Below are 25,478 nucleotides of genomic sequence, written 5' to 3'. Positions count from 1 at the left end.
TTCTTCTTGCGCTCCTACTCCTTGAGCCACCAAGCAGGCGGCGGCCACCACCCGCCCTCGTCGTCGTCGCGGCCACGGGAGCGGTCCCGTGGTGGCTCCATGGGCGGCTTCTCCCCCCGACGGTCGGACTTGGAACCCATCTTCACTACCTCCGCAAAGGAGCGCAGCAGAGGCGGGGGGGATGGGGTGGGGAGGAGGAAACGTGCGGAGTGGCCGAAGCGCCGCACCTCCGAAGCGGTGGCAGGAAAACCTAAATGGGGATCTAGGGTTCCACGGGGAAGCCACAGCCATTTATATGGATGCTCGCCTCTGACAGGCCTGGGCTGGGATGCTGCCTGTAGACCGGGCTGAGCCATGGGTTGGGCCACCTGCCCCACGGAAGCGGTCGACTGGGCCGCTACCAAAGCCAGCCCGTCAGATGGGCCAACGAGCGTCCCAGGGGCCCGGCCCAGCACCGCCCCCGGCTCGTCGCCCCCAACCCTAGGCCGACCAGCGCCCAGATCCGGCGGAGCCGCCGCAGCTGCAGGCGCCGCCAGCACCGAGCGGGGCTGGTCCGGGGTAGGTTGCAGACGCAGGCCCGCATCTGCGAAACCCATGCTGCCCCGCCCCGCACGACCCGGCGATGCACGCGGCCCCCTGCCCGCGGCGAACACTGGACGTCGTGCGCCACGGCCACCGGGCGCGAAAGCACGCCGGCGCCCGGCCTTGAAGGAGCCCCCCAGCTCCTCCACACGTGCGACAAAGTCGCCGATGGAGCACGCCGTCTGGCCGCCCTCCATCGACTCCGCCGTCGCGCCCAGAAGCTCCTCCGCATCTTCACCTACCGACTCCACGTCGGAATCCGCCTCGGCCAACGCCCAAAAACGGCTCCCCGACCAGCCAACCACACCCGCGGCGGGGCCGGCCGGACGCCAGGACGCCGCCGTGGCCGCCACCGCCTCCCCGCTCGCTGAGCTCCGAACGCCCGCGCCGGAAACAGGCCCGAGAGCGAGATCGCCGCCCCCGTCGCCAGAGCCACCCACTCGGGCGGTCCGTACAGGAACCCAACGCAAACCCACTCAAAGGCCTCCGCTCCACTGCACTTGCATGTCAAGCGACGACGACGTGCCCATGGCCGACGCCGACGCCGGCGAGGTCCTCGACGCCATCGCCACGAGCACCCACGCCTTCGACGCGCAGCACCACCCCACCGCCGAGAGCGCCCTGGCCTCCGACGCGCAGCACCACCCCGCTGCCGAGAGCGCCCTGGCATCCGACGCTCACCACCACCTCGCTGCCGAGAGCGCCCTGGCCTCCGACGCGCACCACCACCTCGCCACCGAGAGCGCCCTGGCCTCCGATACCCAGCAGCACCCGGCCGCCGTCACGACCACTGCGGCAGCCCAGGAAGCGGTGCCGCCCGAGCTCCACCACCACTTCATGCACCTGCGCGGGGATGACGCCACGGGGAGTTTCCTGGCCGCCGCGGTGAAGAGGGCCGAGGACGCCATCGCCGACGAGTACGACGCGAGGGCGAGGCTCCTGGAGGCCAGGTGTGAGGAGGCGGCCGCGGCGGTGCGGGCGGCGGAGGAGGACATTAGCTGCCTCATCGACGAGCTCGCCGGTAATACTCCATAGATTGGTCGTGCTGTGAGCTCGATAATGATCTAATTATTTAGGCAAATGTTAATCTTGTTGGGTTGTCACCTGCCAGAGCTGAGGATCATATCTGACGAGATCATACCAGAGTTGAACTGTGAGGATCCGGAGGAGCAGAATCAGAGGCTCAGGGCGGAACTGGATGCCACGACGAAAGAGCTCGAGTGGAAGATGGAGAAGATAGCAGAACTGCAGGAGCGGGAGAAGGTAGGCTCATGCATGCCATTTCTTGCCTGAACTCTAAAATGCTGGCTTACTTTCAGAGTGCTGAACTTTTTAGCTCAGCTCTACAATGTCTTTTTACAAATTCACACCAGCATTGGTAGTTCAGTACAGTACCTAACAAAAAGTTACGGATGCTAATGTCGGATGTGTGATCTCAGATGAGTGAGTCCTGAATTGCAAGTTTATTGCCGAAAATTACAGCGGTATGTCAAATTTGTTATTGAATTGGTCGTGGGCACACACACACACACAAAAAAAAACTTGTGAGCAACAAAAAACAGTGTACACGCAGTATAAATTTAAATCATCTAGAATTAGCATCAGTGTTAGTTTACTTTCAGTTTTCAGAGTTCTGGATTTTTCAACTCAGCTTCAGAGTGTCGCTTTACAAAGGAACACCGATATCAGCAGTTATTAAAATGAACGTGTTACATATAGTAGTGTCGAATGCGCAAGTCCAGCTGAAGAGGGCTAAAATGCTTTTTTTTCAGCCATCATTTTTAACTGTATCTGACTTATTATCGTATTAATCATGGATCAATATTCAGCATATGCTCAGAGAAACAGTAACAAACAGCACCTGCCCTGCTTACAAGCCACCATAGTTCATCTATCGCTACTCCCAGGTTTGATGATTGAAATCATCTAAAAAGGTTTGATACTAGAATTAGCTTCAGTGTTGGGAAGACTACTAGCTGCAGCATACTCTCTCAATAAACCAGATGCAGCTTTTACTCAGGCAGTGAATAAATAAAGAAACAAACAAACAGGAGGATTTGAGTAGAAATTCTACATGTTCACACAAATGTCTGTTCTTTTTATCTAGATTGTTCGCACTCCTTAACAATAATAACCAACAAAGCCACTTTCCCTCGCAGTATGACCCGGTTTATTTGCTTTTGCCATCTTGACATAGTCTTGTTTGTTTTTATTGTCTTACTTAGGAGGTCAACACACTGGACATGGCAGGTGGAGAGAGCAAGCTGGCTGACCATGATCTAGTGCTGCATGAGCTGGAGAAGGTAGGGTCATACATTTCTTGCCTGAACTCTACAACATGTTAAACTTTCAGTTTTCAGACTGCTGAATTTTCACCTGAACATTAGAGTATCATTTTGGAAATGAACACGGATGTCCGCAATTATCAAAACAAATTACAGATGGCAATGTCAAATGCACGCTAAAAAGAGCGTGGTACATCAAATGCCTAATTCTGTTTTTACTCATCATGGACAACATATGCTCAGAGAGGCATTATCAGAGAGTACTTGCCCTGCTTTACAAGCCTAAACCTGTAGGTGGGACTTAAAACAATGTGGAATTCAGATCATCTATCTGCACTCCCAATTTAAATGCTAGAATTAGCTTCAGTGTCGGTCCCTCATTCATTCCAGATGCTACTCAGGCAGTGTTCCCCCTAAATTAGTACTCCGTATTAGGAAGCGTCAGCTTAAGACGATTTCAGTCGAAACTCTAGACAAATATTGGCCCTTTTAGCTAGATTATCGCTACATTCATACTCCCTCCGTCCGAAAATACTTGTCATCAAAATGGATAGAAAGGGACGTATCTAGAACTAAAATACATCTAGATACATCCTTTTTTATTAATTTTGATGACAAGTATTTCCGGACGGAGGGAGTAACTAACAGACCGAGCTCTCCACGCAATATGACCCGGTTCATGTCCTTTTTATGGTCTTAGCAGAACTTCCCTACACATACGCAGGGGGATTTGGAGATCAACATATCAGAACAGGGAGATGGAGAGAGCAAGGTGGCTGATCATGCTCTCATGCTGCATGAAACCACAAGGTTTCTTCTTCTCTTTGATAGGACAATCGATAAGCTCATCTGCATCAAATTCTTAGTAGCTCCATCAAAGTTGCTGACCATGCTAGAACTCGCCTTGTAGCAAGAGATGGAGGCTATTCATGCCAAGCTAATTCAACTTGAGAGGCAACTGGAGCAAAGGGATAAAGCCCTAGTGCTCATCGCGCGGCAGCTGAACATGAAACTACAAGCAGGGGAGATGCTCGCAGAGGAAGACCATCAACGTCTTTTTGCAGTAATGACGTATGTGAGAAATATTCTGGATGAGGAAGGGAAAAGGATGAAAATTCCATTGCTAGACCTCTTCAAAAGAGAGCAGGCTAACAGCAAAGAGCTCCAAGAGAATCGCCAAGAGTTGATTCAGGTAAAAGTAAAAGCCGATAGTTTTTTAAAATTCTACTAGTTGCTCTGTTTTCCTCATTGGGAGGAGTTTCATTATTGCTAGAGGTTTTCCTCATTGAAATGATGATGATAATGTGCAGGGTTTTGAGAACATGCCGATTAGTGGGGCGCCGTTGTTGGAATCAAAAGGATGGGCCAACTTGATGAGAATCCTTTTCGCGCCGCATGCAATCTGAAATACAGGGACAATGATCCAGAGGGTAAAGCTGCAAGTTTGGTCTCGTATTGGCAGGAGGAAATACAGAAGCCATTATGGCGTCCGTTTACTAATACTGAGGTCGATGAAGAAGATAAGGTGTCTATCCAATTTCCCTACAGCATTCATGCCCTTAAATTCTCTGAATTTTGTGTGAATAATCACTAGGGTGTTTTGGGACAATTGCAGGAGGTTATAGATGACAATGATCCAATACTAAGCAAGCTGCGGTTGGATTATGGCGACAGCATCTGCAATGCAGTGAAGGATGCACTGAGAGAGCTCAACGAGTATAGTCCTCATGGACGGCATGTCATGAATGAGGTCTGGAACTTCCGGGAGGGGCGGAAAGCAACGATGACAGAGGTGATCACCTGCATTTTGGAGCAGCTGGCAGTGGCAGACCCAGGATTGCGAGGACAGGAATTCAAGGTTCCCCCCAAAAAATGTTCAAAATCAATATAACCGCTAGGTACAGCCGTTTAGTTGTATAACTGGATGACAATAGTTCGATGAACTAACTAAAACAATAAAGACTATCATCCAAGTTGCTGACATGTTGCCGTTACTTGGCTAATGATTTGCGCTTCTTTTCGCAGTCATTGTGTTTCTTCGTTTCTGGCAACATACAACAACAACAACAAAGCCTTTAGTCCCAAACAAGTTGGAGTAGGCTAGAGGTGAAACCCATAAGATCTCGCAACCAACTCATGACTCCGGCACATGGATAGCAAGCTTCCACGCACCCCTGTCCATAGCTAGCTCTTTGTCGATACTCCAATCCTTCAGGTCTCTCTTAACGGACTCCTCCCATGTCAAAATCGGTCGACCCCGCCCTCTCTTGACATTCTCCGCACGCTTTAGCCGTCCGCTATGCACTGGAGCTTCTGGAGGCCTGCGCTGAATATGCCCAAACCATCTCAAACAATGTTGGACAAGCTTCTCCTCAATTGGTGCTACCCCAACTCTATCTCGTATATCATCATTCCGGACTCGATCCTTCCTCGTGTGGCCACACATCCATCTCAACATACGCATCTCCGCCACACCTAACTGTTGAACATGTCGCCTTTTAGTCGGCCAACACTCCGCGCCATACAACATTGCGGGTCGAACCGCCGTCCTGTAGAACTTGCCTTTTAGCTTTTGTGGCACTCTCTTGTCACAGAGAATGCCAGAAGCTTGGCGCCACTTCATCCATCCGGCTTTGATTCGATGGTTCACATCTTCATCAATACCCCCATCCTCCTGCAACATTGACCCCAAATACCGAAAGGTGTCCTTCCGAGGTACCACCTGGCCATCAAGGCTAACCTCCTCCTCCTCACAGCTAGTAGTACTGAAACAGCACATCATATGACTCGTTTCTGGCAACATATGACTCGATTTTCACATTTTCCTCTGCTTCATTTTTTCTGAATTTCTTTGCCTTTTTCTGCAAATATAGAACAATCACAATGATGTGGTACGATTACAGTGAAACAACAGAACACACTCTCCCTAAGAAAACACAGAACATACTCCAAAGCAAGTTAAAAGGAACATGCATGAAAAAAATATGTAAGGCGCGGAACAATAACAGCAACGTGTACCTTTAAGGATTTTGTCATATCAGCAATCTCATTGTGATCATTGGTACCTTTGGCAGATTCAGATAGACCACCCGTGTTCTCCTGAGACAAATGACAAGATAAAAAAGATTTAATAACTCTACAAGAGAAAGAGAAGCCCACTAATAAATAAATGCACACGAAAGAATAATCAGACCTTCGGTGGAGCAAATGCAGCTTCTCTCTTTCTTTTCATTTATTCTGATTTCTCTGACTGCTTATCTAGCTTCTCTTGCCATTTCTTTGCTGACTTCTTCTTGTCACTCATGACCTCATGAGCGGCATATATTACAGCCCAGGCAGTTAGGGGCCTGGCCCAGTTATCTTATCTTGTTAGGGGCTTAACCCAATTATATCATTAGGAGGATTATGTAAACTTATATAAGGACCCATTTTGAGATTAAGGAAGAAGCAATCATATTTGCTCGGCTTCCTTAGGAGCCGGGAGATCTAACCCTATCCGCTTCCTCCCCTGCGCCATCTCGCTCTCAGCAGCCGCCTCCTCGCGCACGACAGCGCCCAGCCGCCAGTGGCCACGAGTTCGTCCACGACTAGCTCCCTCCTTCCCCTACAACCTCCGTCCTAGAACCGACAGAACCCTATCTCCTAACACCTTGGTATCAGGTAGCTCAGTTCCGATCATATCTTCGCCGCCGTCCATCCCGTCGCTTTCGCTGTCGACCGTCACCACCGCGCCGCTGGCCTTCTCCATCGCGCCGCTGCCCTCCCCGTCCGCCCCGCTGGTCGCATCCTCCGGCGCCGCCACCACCCAGATGATGGCGCCCTCCACCGCACCACCGGCCGTCGCCTACACTCCGGAGGAGATCACCGGGGTCCTCAACGATCTCGTCATAGCCGTCCAAATATGCCTCTACTTGGCCGGGCCCTACGGGCTGCTGCCGGCCGCGTCACCAACCATCACCATCGGGCCGATGCTACTGCCATGGGAGCCGCCGCACCTGGCGGCCTCCACAGCGCTCGCCGGGCCGCTGCAGCTGCAGCCAGCCCCCGCCACCGCCCCGCTCTGGCCACAATGGCCGGCCGCGGCCATCGCGGCACCCGCCGCCTCCGCCGTTTCCATGCAGTAGCAGCTGCCGCTGCAAGCGCCTCCGCCGCCCAGCACCGGGCTGACTACAACCGCGCAAGCGGGCGTGCCAATTCAGCAAGTGCGGTTTCCGCCCTCGCCATCACAACTTCCGGCCTGGTTGGCCGGGACGTCACCGCCGCCAGTCTACACCATGGCCGTGGACCAACCGGCGCCTTCTCCCTGGCCCCTGCTGTACGACGGCCCCTCCGGCTCCGCGGATTTCCACGCTGGCTGCGCCAGGCCACCACTTCCCAACAGACCACCTGTGCACACCGGACCACGCCATTCTCTTCGTTGCTCCGTATCGCCGAGCCGTACGCTCACGGCGGGCATGCTCAGACACCGCCGCGCTTCGTCAAGCTCGACTTCGCTACCTACGACGGCGCCGCGGACCCCCTCAACTGGCTCAACCAGTGTGAGCAATTCTTCCGGGGTCTTTCAGCTCAGCATTCGAAAGTAAACATACGTGTCCACCAGCACATATAGACGAGCAGCTATGCCACTGCTTCCATCGTGGCAGAGTAAATTGCACAGAAGTACCACAATTGAGACATTGAAAACAGATTGATACCAAGATTGGTAATTTTTACGTGTCAGTACCAACTTTGGGGCGAACCGTTACAAAAGGGACTAAAAGTGTTGTTTATACGTATTGACAGGCAAACTGACCGGTTGGGCCCACCCGTCAGGTGCCACCCTGGCGTACCCGCGCGCTGACTCGGACGAGCTGGGTCGCACCATTTAGGCGCGGCTGGTGCGGCCTGAGCCTCCGTCTCCGTCTCCGTCTCGCCCGTCGCCACCGCCGACCGCCCGCGCCGCCGCGAGCTCGAGGCACGCTCCTCCACGACCGCGGCCCCGCTCTGGTTACACAGGCACACCTTCCCGACCCCCGACCCGTCCCGCCGTGCCCGCCTCGCGCTCTCCTCCATCCTCTTCCGCCGCGGCGCCAACTCCTCCTCCGCTTCCTCCATCGACGCCGCAGCCTCCTCTGCCTTCACCGCCGTGGCTACCCCCTGCCCCACCTCCTCTCCCCTTCCGCCGCCGCCTCCTCCTCATCCCCTTTCCCCTCGTTGTCAGCCCCCGCGTCCTGCCCCGCCACCGTCTCGGCGCCCGCGCTGGTGCCCAGGTGGCCGTGGAGCTGCCGTGTGGGATGGCCGTCGGCTCGCGCGTCACAGTGGTGGCGCTGGCACTTAGCAACATGGCATGAAAATATGGTTCTTAGCAAGAAACTTTACACATTGAGCTGAACATATGTGCTAAAGAAAGAGAGGTGTTCCTCTTGAGTACAAGTCAATATATCTTAATGATTCTATGAACTCCTGTTTTTATTTTCTGAGGAACTTGTCGGTCCTTGTGATTGGTGAGTAAGCGGAATGTACATTGAGCTAACATGATTCGCCAGTTGGTTGATATTACATTCCAATTTCTCGCATTTTCTGCAGCAATGGAAGCAGCTTCTACGGGCCAGGGGCAGTGAGCTGGTGTTCAAGTGTTTGCCAAGCTGTAGTTGCTGGAGCATGCGCTTCTGGATCAAGGGGAAGCTGGCTGTGGTGGCTGTTAGATATGGCACAAGTGAGTGCGGCTCTGCATCTGTAGGAAGTAGTTGTTCTGTAGTAACTTTGTATAGGCCGGGTTAAGGTAGGACCAATGCTGCCAGTCTTAGTATTTGTGTATGGAACTTCGTTTAGGAAGTTGTTCCGTAGTCAAAATTGATAAGGTTAGTTGTAATCGCCATGCTTAGATTTAGTTCATTTTGAACTAACCTCCTGTTTTTGCGGGCTTATGCGGACCTTTGCTTATGTGCTTGCAGTTTGTAGGAACTTTGTTTGGAAGTCGTTGCTTTCAATGCTTGCAGTATGTAGGAACTCTGTTTAAGAGGTTGTTGCTTCCGTGCTTGCAATTTGTAAAGACTTCTAAGTTCAGCCAGTTTGTGATGTTGACAATGGTGGCACGAGCATGTCGCACATCTTCAACCGGCAGTCTGCGACATTCATACTTCTTAGAACAATCAGACATGCAGGTGGAATCGACAATGCACAGGAGCAGCTCTGAACACACAAAATGATTTACTCGAAACATCTAATATGTATATATAAGAACAGCCGGTATACAAGTGAGATCAGCAGAGCTGTTATAGTTCCTAGGTCAAAAACAATTGACACATGTACATGGTGTCAGCATCTAGCTAGTGTCAGAATCAGCAGCTGAATTAACCAGCCACTGACCAAAAGAATGAGCGAATTACGCAAGCTAATTCTCCAGAGATCCTCCAAATCAAGATCAAACTCGAACTCATCCTTGCTGTTTGATTCTCCAGAGAGCCGGGTACTGCTTTTCAATTAACAAGCAGTCTCATTGTCATCTGGCATTGCAGCATTGAGCACTCCCGGACTGCGGCTTCCTCCACAGGCAGATTATGTGCTGCGGCGACTGGTAGTGCGCGGTGTAGTAGCCGTCGAAGCAGCCGGCCTGGAAGAACTTGACGTCGTGCGAATACTCCACTAGCTGGCGAGTCTTGTTGAACTTCTGAACCCACATGCCCATGCTCACGTCTTCCATCTTGAACAACTGCAACAATCAGGGGGAAGAAGCACACCCGTTTGTTAGGCTTTTTAGACACACTACATAGATGTTTCAAAATCTAGTTACTGGCAAGGGGTGGTAATGACTTACTCTCAGTGCCTGGTTGTCAAACTCGGATACGATGTACTCAGCTATTTCTGATGAAATCACATAGCCCGGTCCGTTTGCATAAGGTGGATACACTTCCTCTTCCCATTCCTGAAAAGGGGCAGAAAATTACATCACACTCCTGTATGCAGCGTGAAATATATCACTACCTGGAGAAATTTGCCACAATTATGACACGTACTTTTTTTCTGAAAAGAAATATCATACTCTAATACCACTACCAGGTATTGTAAAATATAACACCCTGTGTTGATAGGTTGATCAATAATTCATTTGCAAGCATAATCATAGTTCGAGCTACCAGGTAAACCCATGCTTACTTTAAGAAAGGCAGAGACAAGCATGAACGCACTAAAACATGACACTGGAAATGGGAGCTAACATATATGACCCGTAAAGCATTAATATGCTGAATAATGGAAGTCAAGTCACACCAATGCAGGAATTTGCATGGCCCAACACACAAGGATTCTCTGCTTCCATGAAAGGCACTAGAACAATGTCACCAAAGAACTCTGCTTCCTTCTTCAGCTCTTCATTGACCTCTTTTTTCCCATTCTATAAAGAAGTTTTCTATTAGAGTTTGCAAAGTCAGCAATACAACTATAAAATGTAGCAATCATCCACAGGTACTTACCAGAGCGACAAAGAACCGGGCAACACTGTTAGACGATTTCCTTGTAGCAATCATCCATGACTTGCGAACGGCCGTCCGCTTGGTGAAATGGTTGGCTGCAGAAAGGATACCGATGAACAGCTTGACAGGTTCAGTCGGCAGAGGTGAGCCCTTCCACTGTGCAGACATTTCAAGGTATCGCTATGGGTCGAAGCTAGGGTGTGATTTGGGCAGATGGGCGACAGAAATCGACTTGATGTCAAGGTCTCTGTTCAACGACAGGCCCGTTGCGTCCTCGATGTTGTAACCCTGTTAAATCCACAGATTGACAGCCCATCAGATAACAGGTTCTCCATCGATGATATGCTATGTAAGTAACCAACGAGCAATGTCTGCAGAGGCATGGCAAAAATCTTACAGTGCGGTAAGGGAAGAATGCAATATGTTGCTCATTGACATTGACATGGTAGCCTTCGAGACCGGCTGTGATGGTTAGGACAAAGAGCTTGCCCTCTGTAAAGGGGTATGCCTGATCGACAGAGACCCTGTCTGGCTCCGGCCTGCCGATCAAATTGTTGAGCAGCCACTTTATGTTTGACGATTCCTCTGTGTTGGGGCCATCATCCCGAGTCCATTTCTCACACTTGACTTCCCCATCAACTGAAATTGGAACCAATAGCAAGCAAATTCTGTGATGAAATTTGTGTTGGTTTTAACGAACAAATAGCTTCAAAATTAAGATACCACTATTAAATTTCTTAGCGAACGACGAGGAAAAAGCGAGATTGAACTGTGGAATCAAAGGAGCTCACCCCTATCCTCGTCGGGCCGGGACGCCGGTCCCTCGCAGCGCTGCAGCAGCGCCCACTGCATGCGGTAGCAGGTGTTGAGCTCGATGACGGGACGGCCGCTGAAGTCGCCTCTGATCCTGGGGTTGAAGTGGAGTATCCTGGGCGGCTCCTCCCCGTGGACGGCCTTGGTGCTGAGCAGCTCCACCATGAACTGCGACGACGCCGCCCCGTCCCTCCTCGTCGGCCAGGCCACCACCGTGACGCGCGAGCCGACGGCCATCCCGCACGGCAGCTCCATGGCCACCTGGGCGCCAGCGCGGGGCGCCGAGACGGTGGCGGGGCAGGACACGGGGGCTGACAGCGAGGGGAAAGGGGATGAGGAGGAGGCGGCGGCGGAAGGGGAGAGGAGGTGGGGCAGGGGGTAGCCACAGCCTGCGGCGTCGATGGAGGAAGCGGAGGAGGAGTTGGCACCGCGGCGGAAGCGGATGGAGGAGAGCGCGAGGCGGGCGCGGCGGGGAGGGTCGGGGGTCAGGAAGGTGCGCGTGTGTGGCCGGAGCGGGGCCGCGGTCGTGGAGGAGCGTGCCTCGAGCTCGCGGCGGCGCGGGCGGTCGGCGGTGGCGACGGGCGAGACGGAGACGGAGACGGAGGCTCGGGCCGCACCAGCCGCGCCTAAACAGTGCGACCCAGCTCGTCCGAGTCAGCGCGCGGGTACGCCAGGGTGGCACCTGACGGGCGGGCCCAACCGGTCAGTTTGCCTGTCAATACGTATAAACAACACTTTTAGTTCCTTTTGCAACGGTTCACCCCAAAGTTGGTACTGACACGTAAAAATTACCAATCTTGGTATCAATCTGCTTTCAATGCCTCAATTGTGGTACTTCTATGCAATTTACTCATCGTAGCAGGATGAAGCAGTATGTGGATCACAAGAATAGACGATCGAGCCCAGATAGCTTCCATTCCATTGCGATCACAAGAATTGACGTCATGATCAATGGAAATACCCGCATCAACATTTATTTTGATAGTTCCTTTCCTTGTGGAGGTGGCTCCCATGCATCTAACTTGCACATTTGAAGTCGTTAATGCATGTGACGCTCTCGGCGCCTGAAGCTGTTCCAATTCAGCTATGAACCTTGTGACAAACAAATGTGTTGATAATGGACTTTGGATTACTCTTTCATGTATTAGCTTCATCTGCGCATACCAGATTGCCCATGAAGTAGCGCCATTCTAGTCATCTCGTCACGTGCGAGTGCGAGAACTTCCATCGTAGAAAACAGCAAGATCTGAGTCGTCGTAGCGATCATGTGTGCCATCAAGCCATCATCAACCAACGCCCACACACAGACCTAGCAATGGTGCATTCAATTAAACTGTGCCTCGAGGAGTCCTCCATGCCGCACACATACTAGTAGTTATCATTGTTGGACATATTCCTGTGCTTCCTCAAGTCCTTGGTCGGCATGTAGTCGTGTGACATCCCTCTATATCATTAGATCGAGATCGAGATCGAGATCTCCTATCTCGCAGTGATATCCCTCCAGCGCCTCCCTCTTTTCTCGCGAAACCCTAGCCTAACCGACCCCACCCCACCCCACCCCTGCGCCGACCCATCATCCATGGCCGTGGCTGGATCCGACCAGGCTGCTGGCTGGATGATGCTGGACCGTTTCGTCTACCGCAGGGACGAGGACCACGGCGGCGGCGGCTGGCGCTTCCCGGACGAATCTACGGCGCCCCTCAGGGCCACCTCGTCAACCTCTCTCGGCAGGCCTTTCGAGGTCGCCATCCTGCACGCCGAGCCGCCCGCCGTCTCCCGCCTCTACGTGCGGTGGCCCGGCGGCACCAAAGGAAAATACGGCTCCGGCACCGTGCTTATGGCCGCGCACCGTGACTTCATCCTCTTCCAGCTCGTCTCCATGGCAGGTGATATCACGCATGACCACTTCGTCTGCATAGCATGCTCGGATCCTGCAGCTGGGCCGCACATGGAGCTCAAACGGCTCCCCCTTTGCACCATACCCATGGTCGTCTTACCTCCGTGCTGTGAGGAAGACACGGAGGGAACTTCTTCTTGTGAGGAAGACACGGAGGGAACTTCTTCTTGCGAGGAAGACTCGGAGGGAACCACTATGCAGCGAGTGTTTTTCCCCAACACCGTAGGGCTCATTCGCGGATCATCCCCTGGCCATGAAGAAGAGTTTGCCGTCGCACAGCTGGGTATGGTCACCCAGATACGAGGCGCCTACCAGATGGAAGCTGAAGTGTGCGTACTCCGCTCATGTGTGTCGGCTCCTGACGACGCTGGCATGTGGGAGGTTCAAAAGATACCTATTCAGCATAAGACTTATGAATTCCCGGCCCTGGATAATTGGTTGACGGATGCTGTCATCACATTCAACAAATATATCTGCTGGATTTCCTACTACACAGGAGGTATTCTATTCTATGATATATTTGCAGAAACACCCAACATTTTTTATCTACCGTTACCTACCGCTAACCGTCCTAGAAAAATGCAAGAAAGAGGTTTCCTTGAGATGAACCGTAGCCTCTGTGTCACCGGTGTTGGAGGTGATCTACTCAAGTACACTTCTGTTGTTCGCCATGATGAAAAACTCTGCGGCCCACTTGAACCTCGGACAGGTTATACCATCGTCACTGATACTTTGAGCATAACGGAGAGTGGTGATATAAACTGCTTCCATGAAAGGGTAAAGATAGCTTTTGAATTGTGGCATTACAACACCTCCGAATGTCTCCCGCGTGAAGGCCTGATGTACCCTCTTGTGAGCATGGACAACCCTAGTATTGTGCACTATTTGATCTCTGGGGAAGGAGATAAGATTGACAAGGTTTCCATGGTTGCGTTGGATATGATTACTCAGAAAGCCACTTCAATTGTTCCATATATTAAAGGAGAGGAAGACCTCTGTGGCCAAGATGCTGACATGGTTAAAGAAAAGTCACACCTTCTCACGTCCTTCCTTCCATCCGAGTTCCCCAAGTTCTTGAATCTCACAAGGTATTGATTGATCTGCGCGCTGGATTTTTTTTTCCTTCTAAAACATTTTAGATACAATAAGTTAGTGATAGAGTGCAGACTCTGTAAAGTGCAGTTTGAAGTAGGCCCTCACTATTATTGTGACACGATATCCCTGTGGCGCTATCTCTTGTCATGCCGCCTTTTGAAGTTATCAGTACAATTGCAACCTAGCAGTTGGTAGTTCAGGTCTATGTGCATATATTACTTCTTCGGAAATTTAGTTCTACTCCGAAGCTAAAGCTATGATAACTTAGTTGCCTTAAGAAAAAATTGGAACAACCAATTTATGTCCAGGTCCAAATCAAGTGTTAAAATATTGAGTGCAATTCCTCTGGTTATTTGGTTAGAGCATTTGCTGACTAAAGTTATTTGATTTATGCTTTCAGGGATCGCTGAAGCATCCAGAATCTCGGGGATTCTGTGCAAGTAGGTGTCAGTTCCATCATTGGATTGCCATGCTATGTTCTGCTGTGGAGAATAGAGTGGCGAGGTGTTAATCCATCTGATGATCACATGGATTTGTTGAGGAGATGGTCCTATGAGTTGCTGAAGTTCAGATTTCGTGTGTGTTCTATCTACTTGCTGTGTCAGTCTTGTTCGTTTGCAAACTTGTATGGGACCCCAGTTTCGTTGGGCGCTAAGAGATATGGGCTTCTGTAGTTTGATCAACTTGATAATGGTGTTTTGAACTTTTATTTTCTAAGTATCAATAGTTCCCTGAGTTCTTGAATGGCCATCTCAGTTATTCTGACAGTGATGTCTCTTTTGCTCAATGCCTCTATCCCTGTTATCATTGAACAGGGCATCAGGAAGCAAACCGAGTTCATCATCCTGGACAGTCCTCACGCCACGGCCACTGTTATGTCGGATTGCAAAGTTTATTTTTGATATAGATGTATCAACCGCTTGTCTGCTTTTCTCGGTGTATGTGATCGGGCTCTGCTTTTGTAGTAGTAGTGTGGGAGCAAATTAACATGCTAGTTTGCTCTGGTTTGACTAATTAAAATTGATGCTAGACTAGTAGTATCGATCACTTAAAGAGAGGCTAGTTGATTCGCTGATAGATGCACTTGAGAAGCAAGGTGAAACAACGAGATGCAGGCCCTGAGAAGAAAAGCTGTTGTAATGTGAGAGCCATTAGGCAATTAGCTAGACTAACTACTATGCTCTCTTTTTTTGTGTAGGGAAAAAACTAGTATGTTCTTAGTAATATGTACTCTGGATCAGCAGCAACAACATTATACTGTATTTGATATGTATTCTAGATCAAGTTTTGAATTAAATATGTTATGTCCAAAACAAAATGTGTAAATACTACTCCCTCCGTCCCAAAATATAAGAACGTTTTTAACACTAGCATAGTGTCAGAAATGTTCTTATATTCTGGGGCGACAGAGGGAGTAAAAAAGAGTGATGGTTCCCGCAAAAAAAAAAGTGAGTGATTGAGTTTTGACAGATCCGCTGGACGAAGAGAAGTTCAATGCTCAAATGATAGCCTTTTCAGGGATAAGAGATTACGGTTTGAGATTATAGGGTGGGATGTCTGCTAGACATCCCTTCAGATAGTTTTCCAGAAAGTTGTGCCCCATTTTTGTGCATTATGTATGAATGATTGGGGGTCAAAATCTGCATGGTATGGTATAGTTTTGGTTACGAGCATATCTTTTAGTAAACCCTGAAGAAGAATTCTTGTGTTCTCCAGGACTGACTAGCAGCATAAGATGGCTTAAGTTGCCTTAAATCGATGATAATGTGGGTCCTTTTTCTGACATTCACCTTACAAGATCTTTTTTTCTTCTGATAATATTGCGCGGTGTTGGCTGGCATGTCGCACGCCAGTAGGGCCCCCTTCCAGCCAAAGGGCGTGCCTCCCGTAAACAGAGGACACGGAGCTTCAGTTTTTTTTAAACCTTTTATTTCAATTGGCGTTGACAGGCGTCTCCGAATCGTATAATACCGTCAGATTCAGACCTAACAAACAAATTCGAGCATATCTCTTGGCTCAAAGATGACTGCGTCAGGATGCGCTACTCATCCACGGACAGTGCAACTTTCCTCGCTCTCATTCTTGATCGAGCTGCACCACATGAATTTAAGCGGCCTACAAACTCAGGGATTCTAGCAATTCCCACTAAAAGTAACACAGATTCCAGAATGAACACGCAGCAAGATGCAAACAGGCCCAATTGTTCACTAAGTCCTCCAGGACCTGAGACACAACCTTTGATGGATAGAACAAGACGGGATCAGATCAAGAAGCTCAAATTTCTCAGGGATTGCATCTCATCCATACAGAAAGGAAAACCTGACCTTGCGACGCTCTCTACTGCACACTTCACTTGGCCCTTGGTCTATGAACCTTCTCCCTCGGCACGATTTCAGTCGGTTGTCCAGTCACACTCAATGACCTCAACATGTCAGACGGTTCCTGCAATACGGTAAGCCAATGATAAATTAGTGAAAAAGCTCCCGCGTGATCATTATGGAATTATTCTGTAAGTACAATGACCCTACAAATTATTTGATTGGCTTTCTAAACAAGGCAATCCTTCATGGTGAATTAACACATATAATGTCACAAGTCACCATTCTTACAAAAATAATAATGGTGAGTTAATAAAGATCTGTGTTTCTCATGCAGATTCGCCCATATATCTCAAGGTTATTCAGCAATATATGCAGGTTACCAACGACAACAAAAACACAGTCCGCATCTTTTAAATGCCAGACATGAAAAATGAAGATAACAACGTAGTGAAATCCCATCAATTTCGTGCCTATGAAGATCGAAGTAGCCATACCAAGTGCATCAAATGAACTTAAATAATAAGAAGGACATGCATCATATAATCAGGGAAAGGGGGGCTAGCGCAGTTCGACGAAAAGAAAGACACAAGTAAGTTTTGCACAAAATTTCTGCACTGTGCCATGTAACACCAATTATATTTTACCGTTTTATTGTTAAACAGAGCTAATATTGTGCGCAGTGCATGTGGTCAAAAATTGGCACAAGCGAACCGCAGGCCAACTCCTTAGCCCAGGAGCGTTCTCCATGACCAGGAAACAAATGTAAAGTGGCTGGTGGTATGGCACTCTCAATTATGCTTGGTCTACAAACGATTGGGAAGTATCTAAGCTTGCAAATTCCAGAAGGGAGGATAAAGAATGCAAAGTTCCAGCTTCTCAAGGATAATGATAGAAAGAAGTGTTCAGTCTTGTCTGAGAAATGCCACTGAACATGGTAAAGAGGTCTTGGGTCAAATCGGTTGTCCAGGCCCTCCCCACCTATAACCATGAGAGTCCTCAAGTCATCGGCAAGCCTCTGTGAGGATCTTATGCAAATTATGAGGATTGTTTGGTGGGGTGACGAGGAAGACAGAAGAAGAGTCCGTTGGTGGTTGTGGGAAAAACTTACAAAAGTCAGAGAAATGGACTTCAAATATCTGCGATCGTTTAACCAAGCCCTTCTCGCTCGGCGGGCATGGAGATTAATCGAATTCCAGGAGAGACTCTGCACTAGAATACTAAAAGCTTGCTGCTACCCAAACAGGGATTTAGGAACACATTGACCGTTTGGCAGGGAATCGAGCATGGTTCAGATTTGCTGAAAAATAGTGACATCTAGTGAGTCGGCTCAGCTAGAAAAGTGAGGCTGTGGAGGGACAATTGAATACCACATGGCAACCTTGAACTCTCTGCCAATACACGACACTCACGGCTTCGCCTGGGTATCAGACCTCTTCATCCACTAGACCGAACGGAGAGAGGCTGCCATGCAACCTGATCTGGAAACGAAAGTACCGCCAACTGTGTGTGTTATTGCTTGGAAGCTGGCAATGGATTCTGGATTCTTTGGCTGTCCAAAGAAACCGATGGCGGCAGAATATGGATGTTCTCCCTGCCTGCAACATCTGTGGGACAGGGGAGGGAGATGGATATCATGCTGTAATGCTGTGTATGAAAGCAAGGTCCCTGAGATGTGCCCTTCGGTAAGACTGGAACTTGCAGGCTGACAGAGAGTTGACTCATAAAGACTGAGGCTGGGCACTTATGGCTTTGAGCAAACTAAATGAAGGGGTGCGCGCCAAGCTGCTATTCCTTTGGTGCAGAGCATGCCATTTACGAAATGATACAATCTTTGGCAAAGGAGGTGCAACGACCCAAGCCTCAGTCCAGTTTAGTAAGAGCTACCATTAGAGCATGGAGTTCACACACCCTGGCACCAAGACCCTGGATATTCAAGACAAATCAGCAACTAACATGTACACCATCAGGTCTGTGAATACAAGTGATCGACCTATCAACAGGTTGTTCGGACCGGAACTGAAGTTGAACAGACACAGCCTTCGTGACTGAAACGGGCAAAAGCTCATTGGGAGCAGTGCTGCGCTCCTCTTCAGGCAACATCATTTGGTCAGAGTATGACAGCGTCTGTATATGTCAATAGTGCAGGAAGGACAGAAGCTCTAGCATGCATGGAAGGCGTGAGAGGCATCATTGGCATTGCCAACCTCCCGGTGATCACTGGCAGTGTTACTGTGCTTGTGATTTGGACTAGCTGAGGAAGAAAGGGATGGATCAGCCTTCAAGGGGGTCTACTTGGAAAGTAATCATCTGTTGAATCAATTATCAGGTTACAAGGTTCTACAGCTGCACAGGGAGGAGAGTGGCATTGCCCATCAATCAGCTAGGGCTAGCCAGGGAGGGTGTCTTAAGTGATAATATGATATTTGATGGAGCTCCAATCGGTGTGCTGGATCCCATCAGACAGGAATGTAATGATAAATGTACTACTTGTATTGGGCTGTGCATACTTCGAACCATACTCAAAAGCTGGTGACAAATGGTGTAGTAGAAAGGATGACAAGTAATAGCTAATCTATGGTAGCCAAAGATGAATACACAAATTAATTGGTTCTGCAACAGAGCTATATTTTACTAGTATTGTAATTAGGCTTCAATTTTACATGCTCACTTTCTGTATTGGCAATAAGATAAATTCCTAATAAAAAAACACAATGTTATCATAATTTTGATCTTCCACAATACCAGGCAATGAGGGCTGGAGTTTTGTTCCAGAACACTAAGGCAACAACCTGTTCGCGAAGTTAAGAGGAAACGCAAACTTTAAGGCACCATCCTAAACTTTAGCTCAGTGGACTTTGCTATTGTCATAAAAAATAACAGCTATTTCGATTATCCAACACTGAGATTAGGAATGTAGCAAAAACTAACAGTATCCAGCAAAACTTAATTTATGGACAGATAAATATACAAAGATAGAAATACCTGTGTTAAGTACGTGGGGAACCTGGAGGAAATGAAACTCCTTAGGAGATGAGACTTTTCCTCAAGCATGTCAGCATCTGGGCCACTAGGGCTGCCTTCTTCTCTTGAAATATATGGATCAACTGCCAGCACTTTCTTGGTACTTAATTGAATTGTGACCAGAGAAACCTTGCTGTTTTCTTCTTCGGCAGACTCTGAGACCAAAAAGTATGCGATGTTGGAATTCAGCATGCTCACAAGAGGGAACATCAGGATATCACGCGGCAGACCTATACGTCTGTTTAAAGCCCACAACTCTTCAGATGTGATGGCCACATGCTTATCACATGACCCATCTAAGGAGGACAAAGTATAGGAGTGAATGGTGAAACTAGAACCTTTCACAAGTGGCCCAAACGGCTCCCCATCAGAGCGGATAACATCAGTGAATTTGAGAACAGAGCCCTTTTTGCTCAGCTCTATCGTGGCGCACACACTACGATTCACCTCATAGAATGCTTTGCCTTGAGCTGAACTTCTAGGACGGTCAACAATAGGCAATCTGAGGTATAAGATCTTGGGCTTTTCTTCAAGTACATCATAAGCTAGCATACCGCCTCTGTAATAGTTGATCCAACAAATGTAAGAGTTGAATGTGATGACAGCATCAGTTGACCAATAGTATAACTCCTTATGCTCATCCTCCTTATGGTCAATTGGTATCTTCCTCACATCCCATTTGCCATCACCATCATTACCAGATACAAGTGAGCGGAACACACAAACTTCTGCTTCCATCTTGAGCATGTCAGGTATTTCGCTGACCATAGCCAGCTGCGCCACTGCAAATTCCGCTTCAACGCTTTTGCCATGGCCTGGATGAGTCCTACAGTGTCCCGGAGGAACACACGCTGCTCAGCCACTGAATTCTCCTCTCCCTCTCCAAAAGGGAAGATCATTGGCTCGTCGCAGACAGGGAGCCGTTTGAGCTGCAGGGACGGCTTAGTCTCACACGACGCTACACAGATAAAGTGGTCTTGTATGATCGGTAAGAGACCGTCCTCGCCCAATCTTCCAAAAGAAGTTTGCCTGAAGAGAACCAGATCACAGTGGGCGGCCACGAGCTCGGTTCCCTTGGCATCCTCCGACTTTGTACCGCCGGGCCACCGCATGTAGAAGCGGGAGATGGCCGGGGGCACAGCAGGGAGGAAGAGGATGTCAAACTTCTTGCAAAGAGAGGTGCACGAACTTGCCCTCAAAGGCGCCCTGGATTCGTCAAGGAAGGGACTGCCCTCTTCCTCGTCGTCCCTGTGGAAGACAAAGCGGTCGAGCATCATCCAGCTGGATCCAGCCATGGCCATTGATCAGCAGACCGAAACAGGTTTAGGTAGCTTCTGCCTCTGCCTGCGAGAAGATGGAATTCACTCAGCACCATCACAACATTTGCCACTCTCTCAAGAAAATTTACCACTCAAAACGTTGCCGTTGAGAAATTAATTATCCAGAATACTAGGCATTACTATGTACTACTAACTAGCTGAGGTTGCCAGAAGAACAAAAGAACAATTTTACCACTACCTTCTTCAAAAGATGAAGTCAGACAATGTCTACAGAGATGCAAGATGTCATAATAATGCCCAGCAGAGGAACGCCAAAATAATGCACAGTAGAGAAAATGGGAACAGGCTGCACACATCATTTGCACGCAAAAAGGGACTAAAATGAGCTAAATGGAGAACTTGAATTGCGGATTGCAGATTGTCGTTTTTTACGAAAACAAGGTTAAATTAACAGATGTGTGAGGTGTGGTAAGGCGAGAGCTGACTGTACAATGACGAGCATGCTCTTTGCCCTGCCCTTGCGTGCATTTGTTATACCGAAAGGACCATGGAAGGTAGAATTTGCATCAACAGCATTACGACAACGTTTGCCACTCTAAAAACCACCAACTTTAACAGATCGACTTTGCCAGAGCAGCACTAGTTGAAAGTTTTCGCTGTCCAGACGGAACACCAGGCATTATCATGTACTAGTAGTACTAACCTACCGGAGCAACAGAAGAAGACGTCTGCTCTTACCTTCTTCAACGGCAGCAGTTGGGGCAGCTGAGCAGCCTGCGGTGGGTGGTGCGACCCAGCGGACCGAGTGTGCAGATCACGGGGAGCGCCGGGGAGATGGGGGGGGGGGGTCGAGCGCCGTCGCGCGCCGCTTCCGCGGCTCGCCAGCCCGGTGTTGAAGCGGATTCCGCCCGCCGCCTTGCGTGTCGCCTCGCACGGTGGAGATCGAGCGGAGAGGCACCGCGGGTTTCTAGGGTTTCGAGGGCTGGGAAGCGGGAGGAGGGGAAAGGGATTGGTGAGGATCGCTGTCGCTGTGACTAGTGAATGTGAATGTGAGATCTGGAATGGTTTTTTACGGTTTGGCCCAAATTCCTCAGCTGGCTCTCTGTCGCGTGGCTATCTTGCAGCGAGCGCCGCGACATGTGGAGCGTGTCAGAACTAGAATTGGCGACCAACTAATGCTCCCTCCTTTTTAAAATATAAGATGAAGTATTAGTTTTTGAAAATCAAATATGTGTATATTTGACCAATTTTTTAGAGAAAAGTATCAATGCCTACAGCATGAAACACACATCCTACTACTACTACTATATATGTACTCCCACCGTTGCAAAATATAAGTCTTTTTAGATATTTCACTATGGACTACATACGGAGCAAAATAAGAGAATCTACATTCTAAAACTTGTCTATATACATCCGTATGTAGTTTGTGGTGGAATCTCTAAAAGACTTATATTTAAGAACGGAGAGAGTATTTTGTTTTGTCAACTTACTAGCACATATGTCCGTACGTTGCAACGGGAAAGATATTTTATTTACGACAAACAACGGGAAAGATAATCGATGTGTCTAAAAAAACAGTCTCCACAACAGTAGGCGACAGAGCAAAGGACTTGCGGTCTTCTCACTGGGCATGCTTGGCCCGTGAAATCTTGGTAGTGGTGGGATTGGTTAGGCGTCGTGGCGAGCACCCAACTCGTGCCTTTTTTCTTCCGCGTCCGCCTCCATCTCAGGGTTGTGCATGCATCCTCATTTGGCGGATGTGTGAGGACCTTCGGGACACGATTGCTTCGCCTACTCTCCTACGACGGCGTAATAAATTCTGTTTCAAAAGCATAATCAGGCATGAACGTCCCTTCATTATGATGGTTTATTATCTTTGATTATTTTAGCGCTCACATATCCACAATTTTTTTCTTCTAATTAGAGCCAAACAACATATTCTCTTTTATTGGCACATGCCCACAATTTTTTTAATTTATATCCAACCAGAATAGAACAAATGCGCAGTGCTAACCAATGGCCAGCGACAGCGTCATTTTTTTTTGAACATTCCGAGAAATATGAACTACAAAATATTCTTGGAAACATTATTTTTTTCTAAAATCCCGGACAGTTTTAAAAAATGTGAACATTTTTTTGAACATTCCATATAAATTTGTAAAAACACAAACAAAATTAGAAATGGGAATAGTTAGTGAAATTAAAAAACAATATTTTGAAAACATGAACCTTTTATAGAAACACAATTTTTTTAAAGGTGAACATTCAGAACAATTTTTTAAAATATTTTCTTAGACACAAACATTATTTTGTTTTTTTGAAATTTTTACTAAAATAGGAATATATTTTTGAATATGGAACATTTTATCAAATATTAATTTTATTAACATCTCGAACAATTCTGAAATAGATTTTTTTAATTGCAACATTTTTTTAAAAGTTCAGGAAATTCTGAAACCAGATTTGTTTTAAGTTTCTAAAAAAATCAAAACGGGAACTAAATTTTGTAATGCTGATTTTTCAAAAATTAAAATTCTGAATATATTTTGTATATTTTTATTTCAAAGAAAAATTAAAATAAAGAAGAGGAAAAGAAAAATGAAACAGAAACAGAACATTGAAAAATAAAAACGGGCTGACCCAGTCATGGGCGACCTGTGCATACCTTCAGCTATTTGTCACCGCGTCCAACAGATAAGGTCTTCCCAACGCATGGGCAGGATAATTACTGGGTTTGCTTGTTGGGCTGGAGTGCTCCTGGCCCAATTGCGCAATTCTGAACAATTTTTTTGTCTTTTCTATTGAGAGACGCACAAAAAAATTAGTACCATCTTTGATAGAAAAAAAATCGGCGGTGAACGGATGAAAATATTGGAGAAATGCACATTGCTTTATTAGTAGGTAGGTAATAGATATAGATTTGTTATGGGACCCCCTCTCTCGCGACCGCGTCGCCTGCGTCTCCCCTCGAGCCCTCCCCCGTTCCTCCCTTCGAGTCGTCGATGCTAGTGTTTGGCACTGGGTCTGGCCCGAGCGTGCCAGCGCTGGCGGCCCTGGCCTTTTCCCTCTCGGTGACGCGCCGACGCGGGGTGAAGCGAAGCCATGGGGTGTACCTACGGAGCGGCTATCCGGTGCGGCGGCGGGATGGCCTGTTGCGATCGCGAGTGATCTGCTGGGCGGTGGCACTGCCGTTGGCGGCGGGGTGGCGTGACGGTGCGATCCGGCGACACCCGCTCAGCCCAGATCTGGGCCCTTTAGGCCCCATCTCGGTCTAGGCAGGGAGGCGGTGGGGCGTGTCGACGACGTGGTTTTCGGAAGGCGGAGGAGCGGCGTTGGTCGAGGTGGGTGGTGGTGGCGCTGGCGCCGGCCTGCTGCTGCGTGTCGCCCAGGGCTTTGCGGGCCCGATTTGGGCCTAGGCGAGCCAGGGGTGGCCTGGTATGCCCCTGCTGCCGCATCCGGACGGCGACCGCGACGGTGCTGGAGGCACGGGCCTCCCGCATGACAGCGGTGGAGGTGGTTCCCTTCCGCGTGGCTCCGGTGCTGCCACTTCTGATTCCTGGCGCTCCTCTCTCTGTCCTCTTGGCCTCGTGGTGGTGATAGGCGGTGTGGGTGGCATCAAGACCGCAGTGGCCCATGCTAGTGGGCGACAAGTTGGCTCTGCATCGGTAGGGCAATGGAGTTTGGGGTGCGGGAGAAATACCTGCCGGTTCATCAATTGGCTCTGCATCAATTGGGTAATGAAGTTTTTGTTTTGTTTTCTTTTCTTATGGTAATATATGTCTCATTTATATCACAAGGATCATAGTATAAGTCACGTACATATCGAACTGACAGAATTAAAAAAAATAGTAAAATGCTAGCCTTTGCACAAAGAAACACTAAAGAAGTAAAATTACAAACAAGGCTGAAGAATCCTTTGAGCTTGACACCGACGTCGTCACCTGCCCCTCTCACCACCACAGCAGCCGCCAAAGGAAAAATAATAATGGACCACCTCCACACCCAAGCTCGACGCGGCTCCATCGCAGTAGCTCTAGCACCCAAAGGTTGGAAATATTGACATCCATATGTGCTGCAAATCTACTAGTTTAAATGTAGTCCGCTTGTCCACGATCATCCATGAAAAGAAAAGAAAAAACTAACAGGGTTTTTAAAGTAACGAATATTAGTGCACTTTTTGCTTCACGGACAAGCGTACGTCGTCCTCTTGCATCTTTGTACACAAAAGACGAAGCAATCATTCAACATGCAACGACTAGCGGCGTTGTTCACATAACCATGAGGCCTTGACATCTACTCCCTCTTTTTCGGTTTATAGAGTTTATTTCAAAATTTTAGTTTTTTCATTTTATAAGGCTTAATTTGGTTGTTCCCTATTATAAATTTAGATTCCAAGGTGCATTAAATTATTGCATGCATGTATTAAGAGAAAATTGACCAATGTATGTACTTTATGCATGCATGCATTGCAATTAACGCATTGGTAAACATAATTTTTTTGAGGAAAATAAGAGCATTAATTGGGTGCTTTTACAAACTATAAAAAATATTCCACTACTCATCATTTATCTTGGTTGGTGAGATTTTTGAATTGAGCCCTATAAACCGAAAAGGAGGGAGTACGTAGATAAGGTGTACACTAGCGGTGCACATGCAACTTAACTCATCCTCAAAGAGCTGGAAACAACTGTGCAGCTGCTCTTTACTTGCCAGTTGTCACTGCCAAAAAT

The 25,478-nt window shown here is 48.4% G+C and overlaps 2 protein-coding genes and 1 pseudogene across 4 annotated transcripts; 2 read left to right on the top strand and 1 right to left on the bottom strand.

Annotated features, from left to right (window-relative positions):
• The first annotated feature begins 347 nt into the window (after window positions 1–347).
• Window positions 348–4,778, top strand: LOC123064796 (mucin-1). Of its 3 annotated transcripts, none has more exons than XM_044488199.1 (7): window positions 348–1,603; window positions 1,694–1,845; window positions 2,808–2,885; window positions 3,592–3,677; window positions 3,778–4,059; window positions 4,178–4,392; window positions 4,483–4,778. In XM_044488199.1, exons 1-5 carry the CDS (start codon window positions 355–357, stop codon window positions 3,806–3,808), a joined length of 1,596 nt encoding a protein of 531 aa, XP_044344134.1. In that variant the 5' UTR covers window positions 348–354; the 3' UTR covers window positions 3,809–4,059; window positions 4,178–4,392; window positions 4,483–4,778. The 3 variants fall into 3 exon arrangements, with proteins under 3 accessions (XP_044344134.1, XP_044344131.1, XP_044344132.1); XM_044488196.1 differs by having other exon boundaries at window positions 350–1,603; window positions 3,568–3,677; XM_044488197.1 differs by having other exon boundaries at window positions 356–1,603; window positions 3,571–3,677.
• Window positions 4,779–9,065: 4,287 nt separating this feature from the next.
• Window positions 9,066–12,320, bottom strand: LOC123067319 (hydroxyproline O-galactosyltransferase GALT5-like; annotated as a pseudogene).
• A 319-nt stretch (window positions 12,321–12,639) lies between these two features.
• LOC123064795 (uncharacterized) lies at window positions 12,640–14,859 on the top strand. Its single transcript, XM_044488195.1, has 2 exons — window positions 12,640–14,116; window positions 14,524–14,859. Exons 1-2 carry the CDS (start codon window positions 12,711–12,713, stop codon window positions 14,531–14,533), a joined length of 1,416 nt encoding a protein of 471 aa, XP_044344130.1. The 5' UTR covers window positions 12,640–12,710; the 3' UTR covers window positions 14,534–14,859.
• The last annotated feature ends 10,619 nt before the right edge of the window (window positions 14,860–25,478 follow it).

The sequence above is a fragment of the Triticum aestivum genome, chromosome 3B (genome assembly GCF_018294505.1).
Source record: "Triticum aestivum cultivar Chinese Spring chromosome 3B, IWGSC CS RefSeq v2.1, whole genome shotgun sequence".
In the NCBI taxonomy this organism is placed as follows: domain Eukaryota; kingdom Viridiplantae; phylum Streptophyta; class Magnoliopsida; order Poales; family Poaceae; genus Triticum; species Triticum aestivum.
This window is presented reverse-complemented; position numbering and strand designations above follow the sequence as displayed.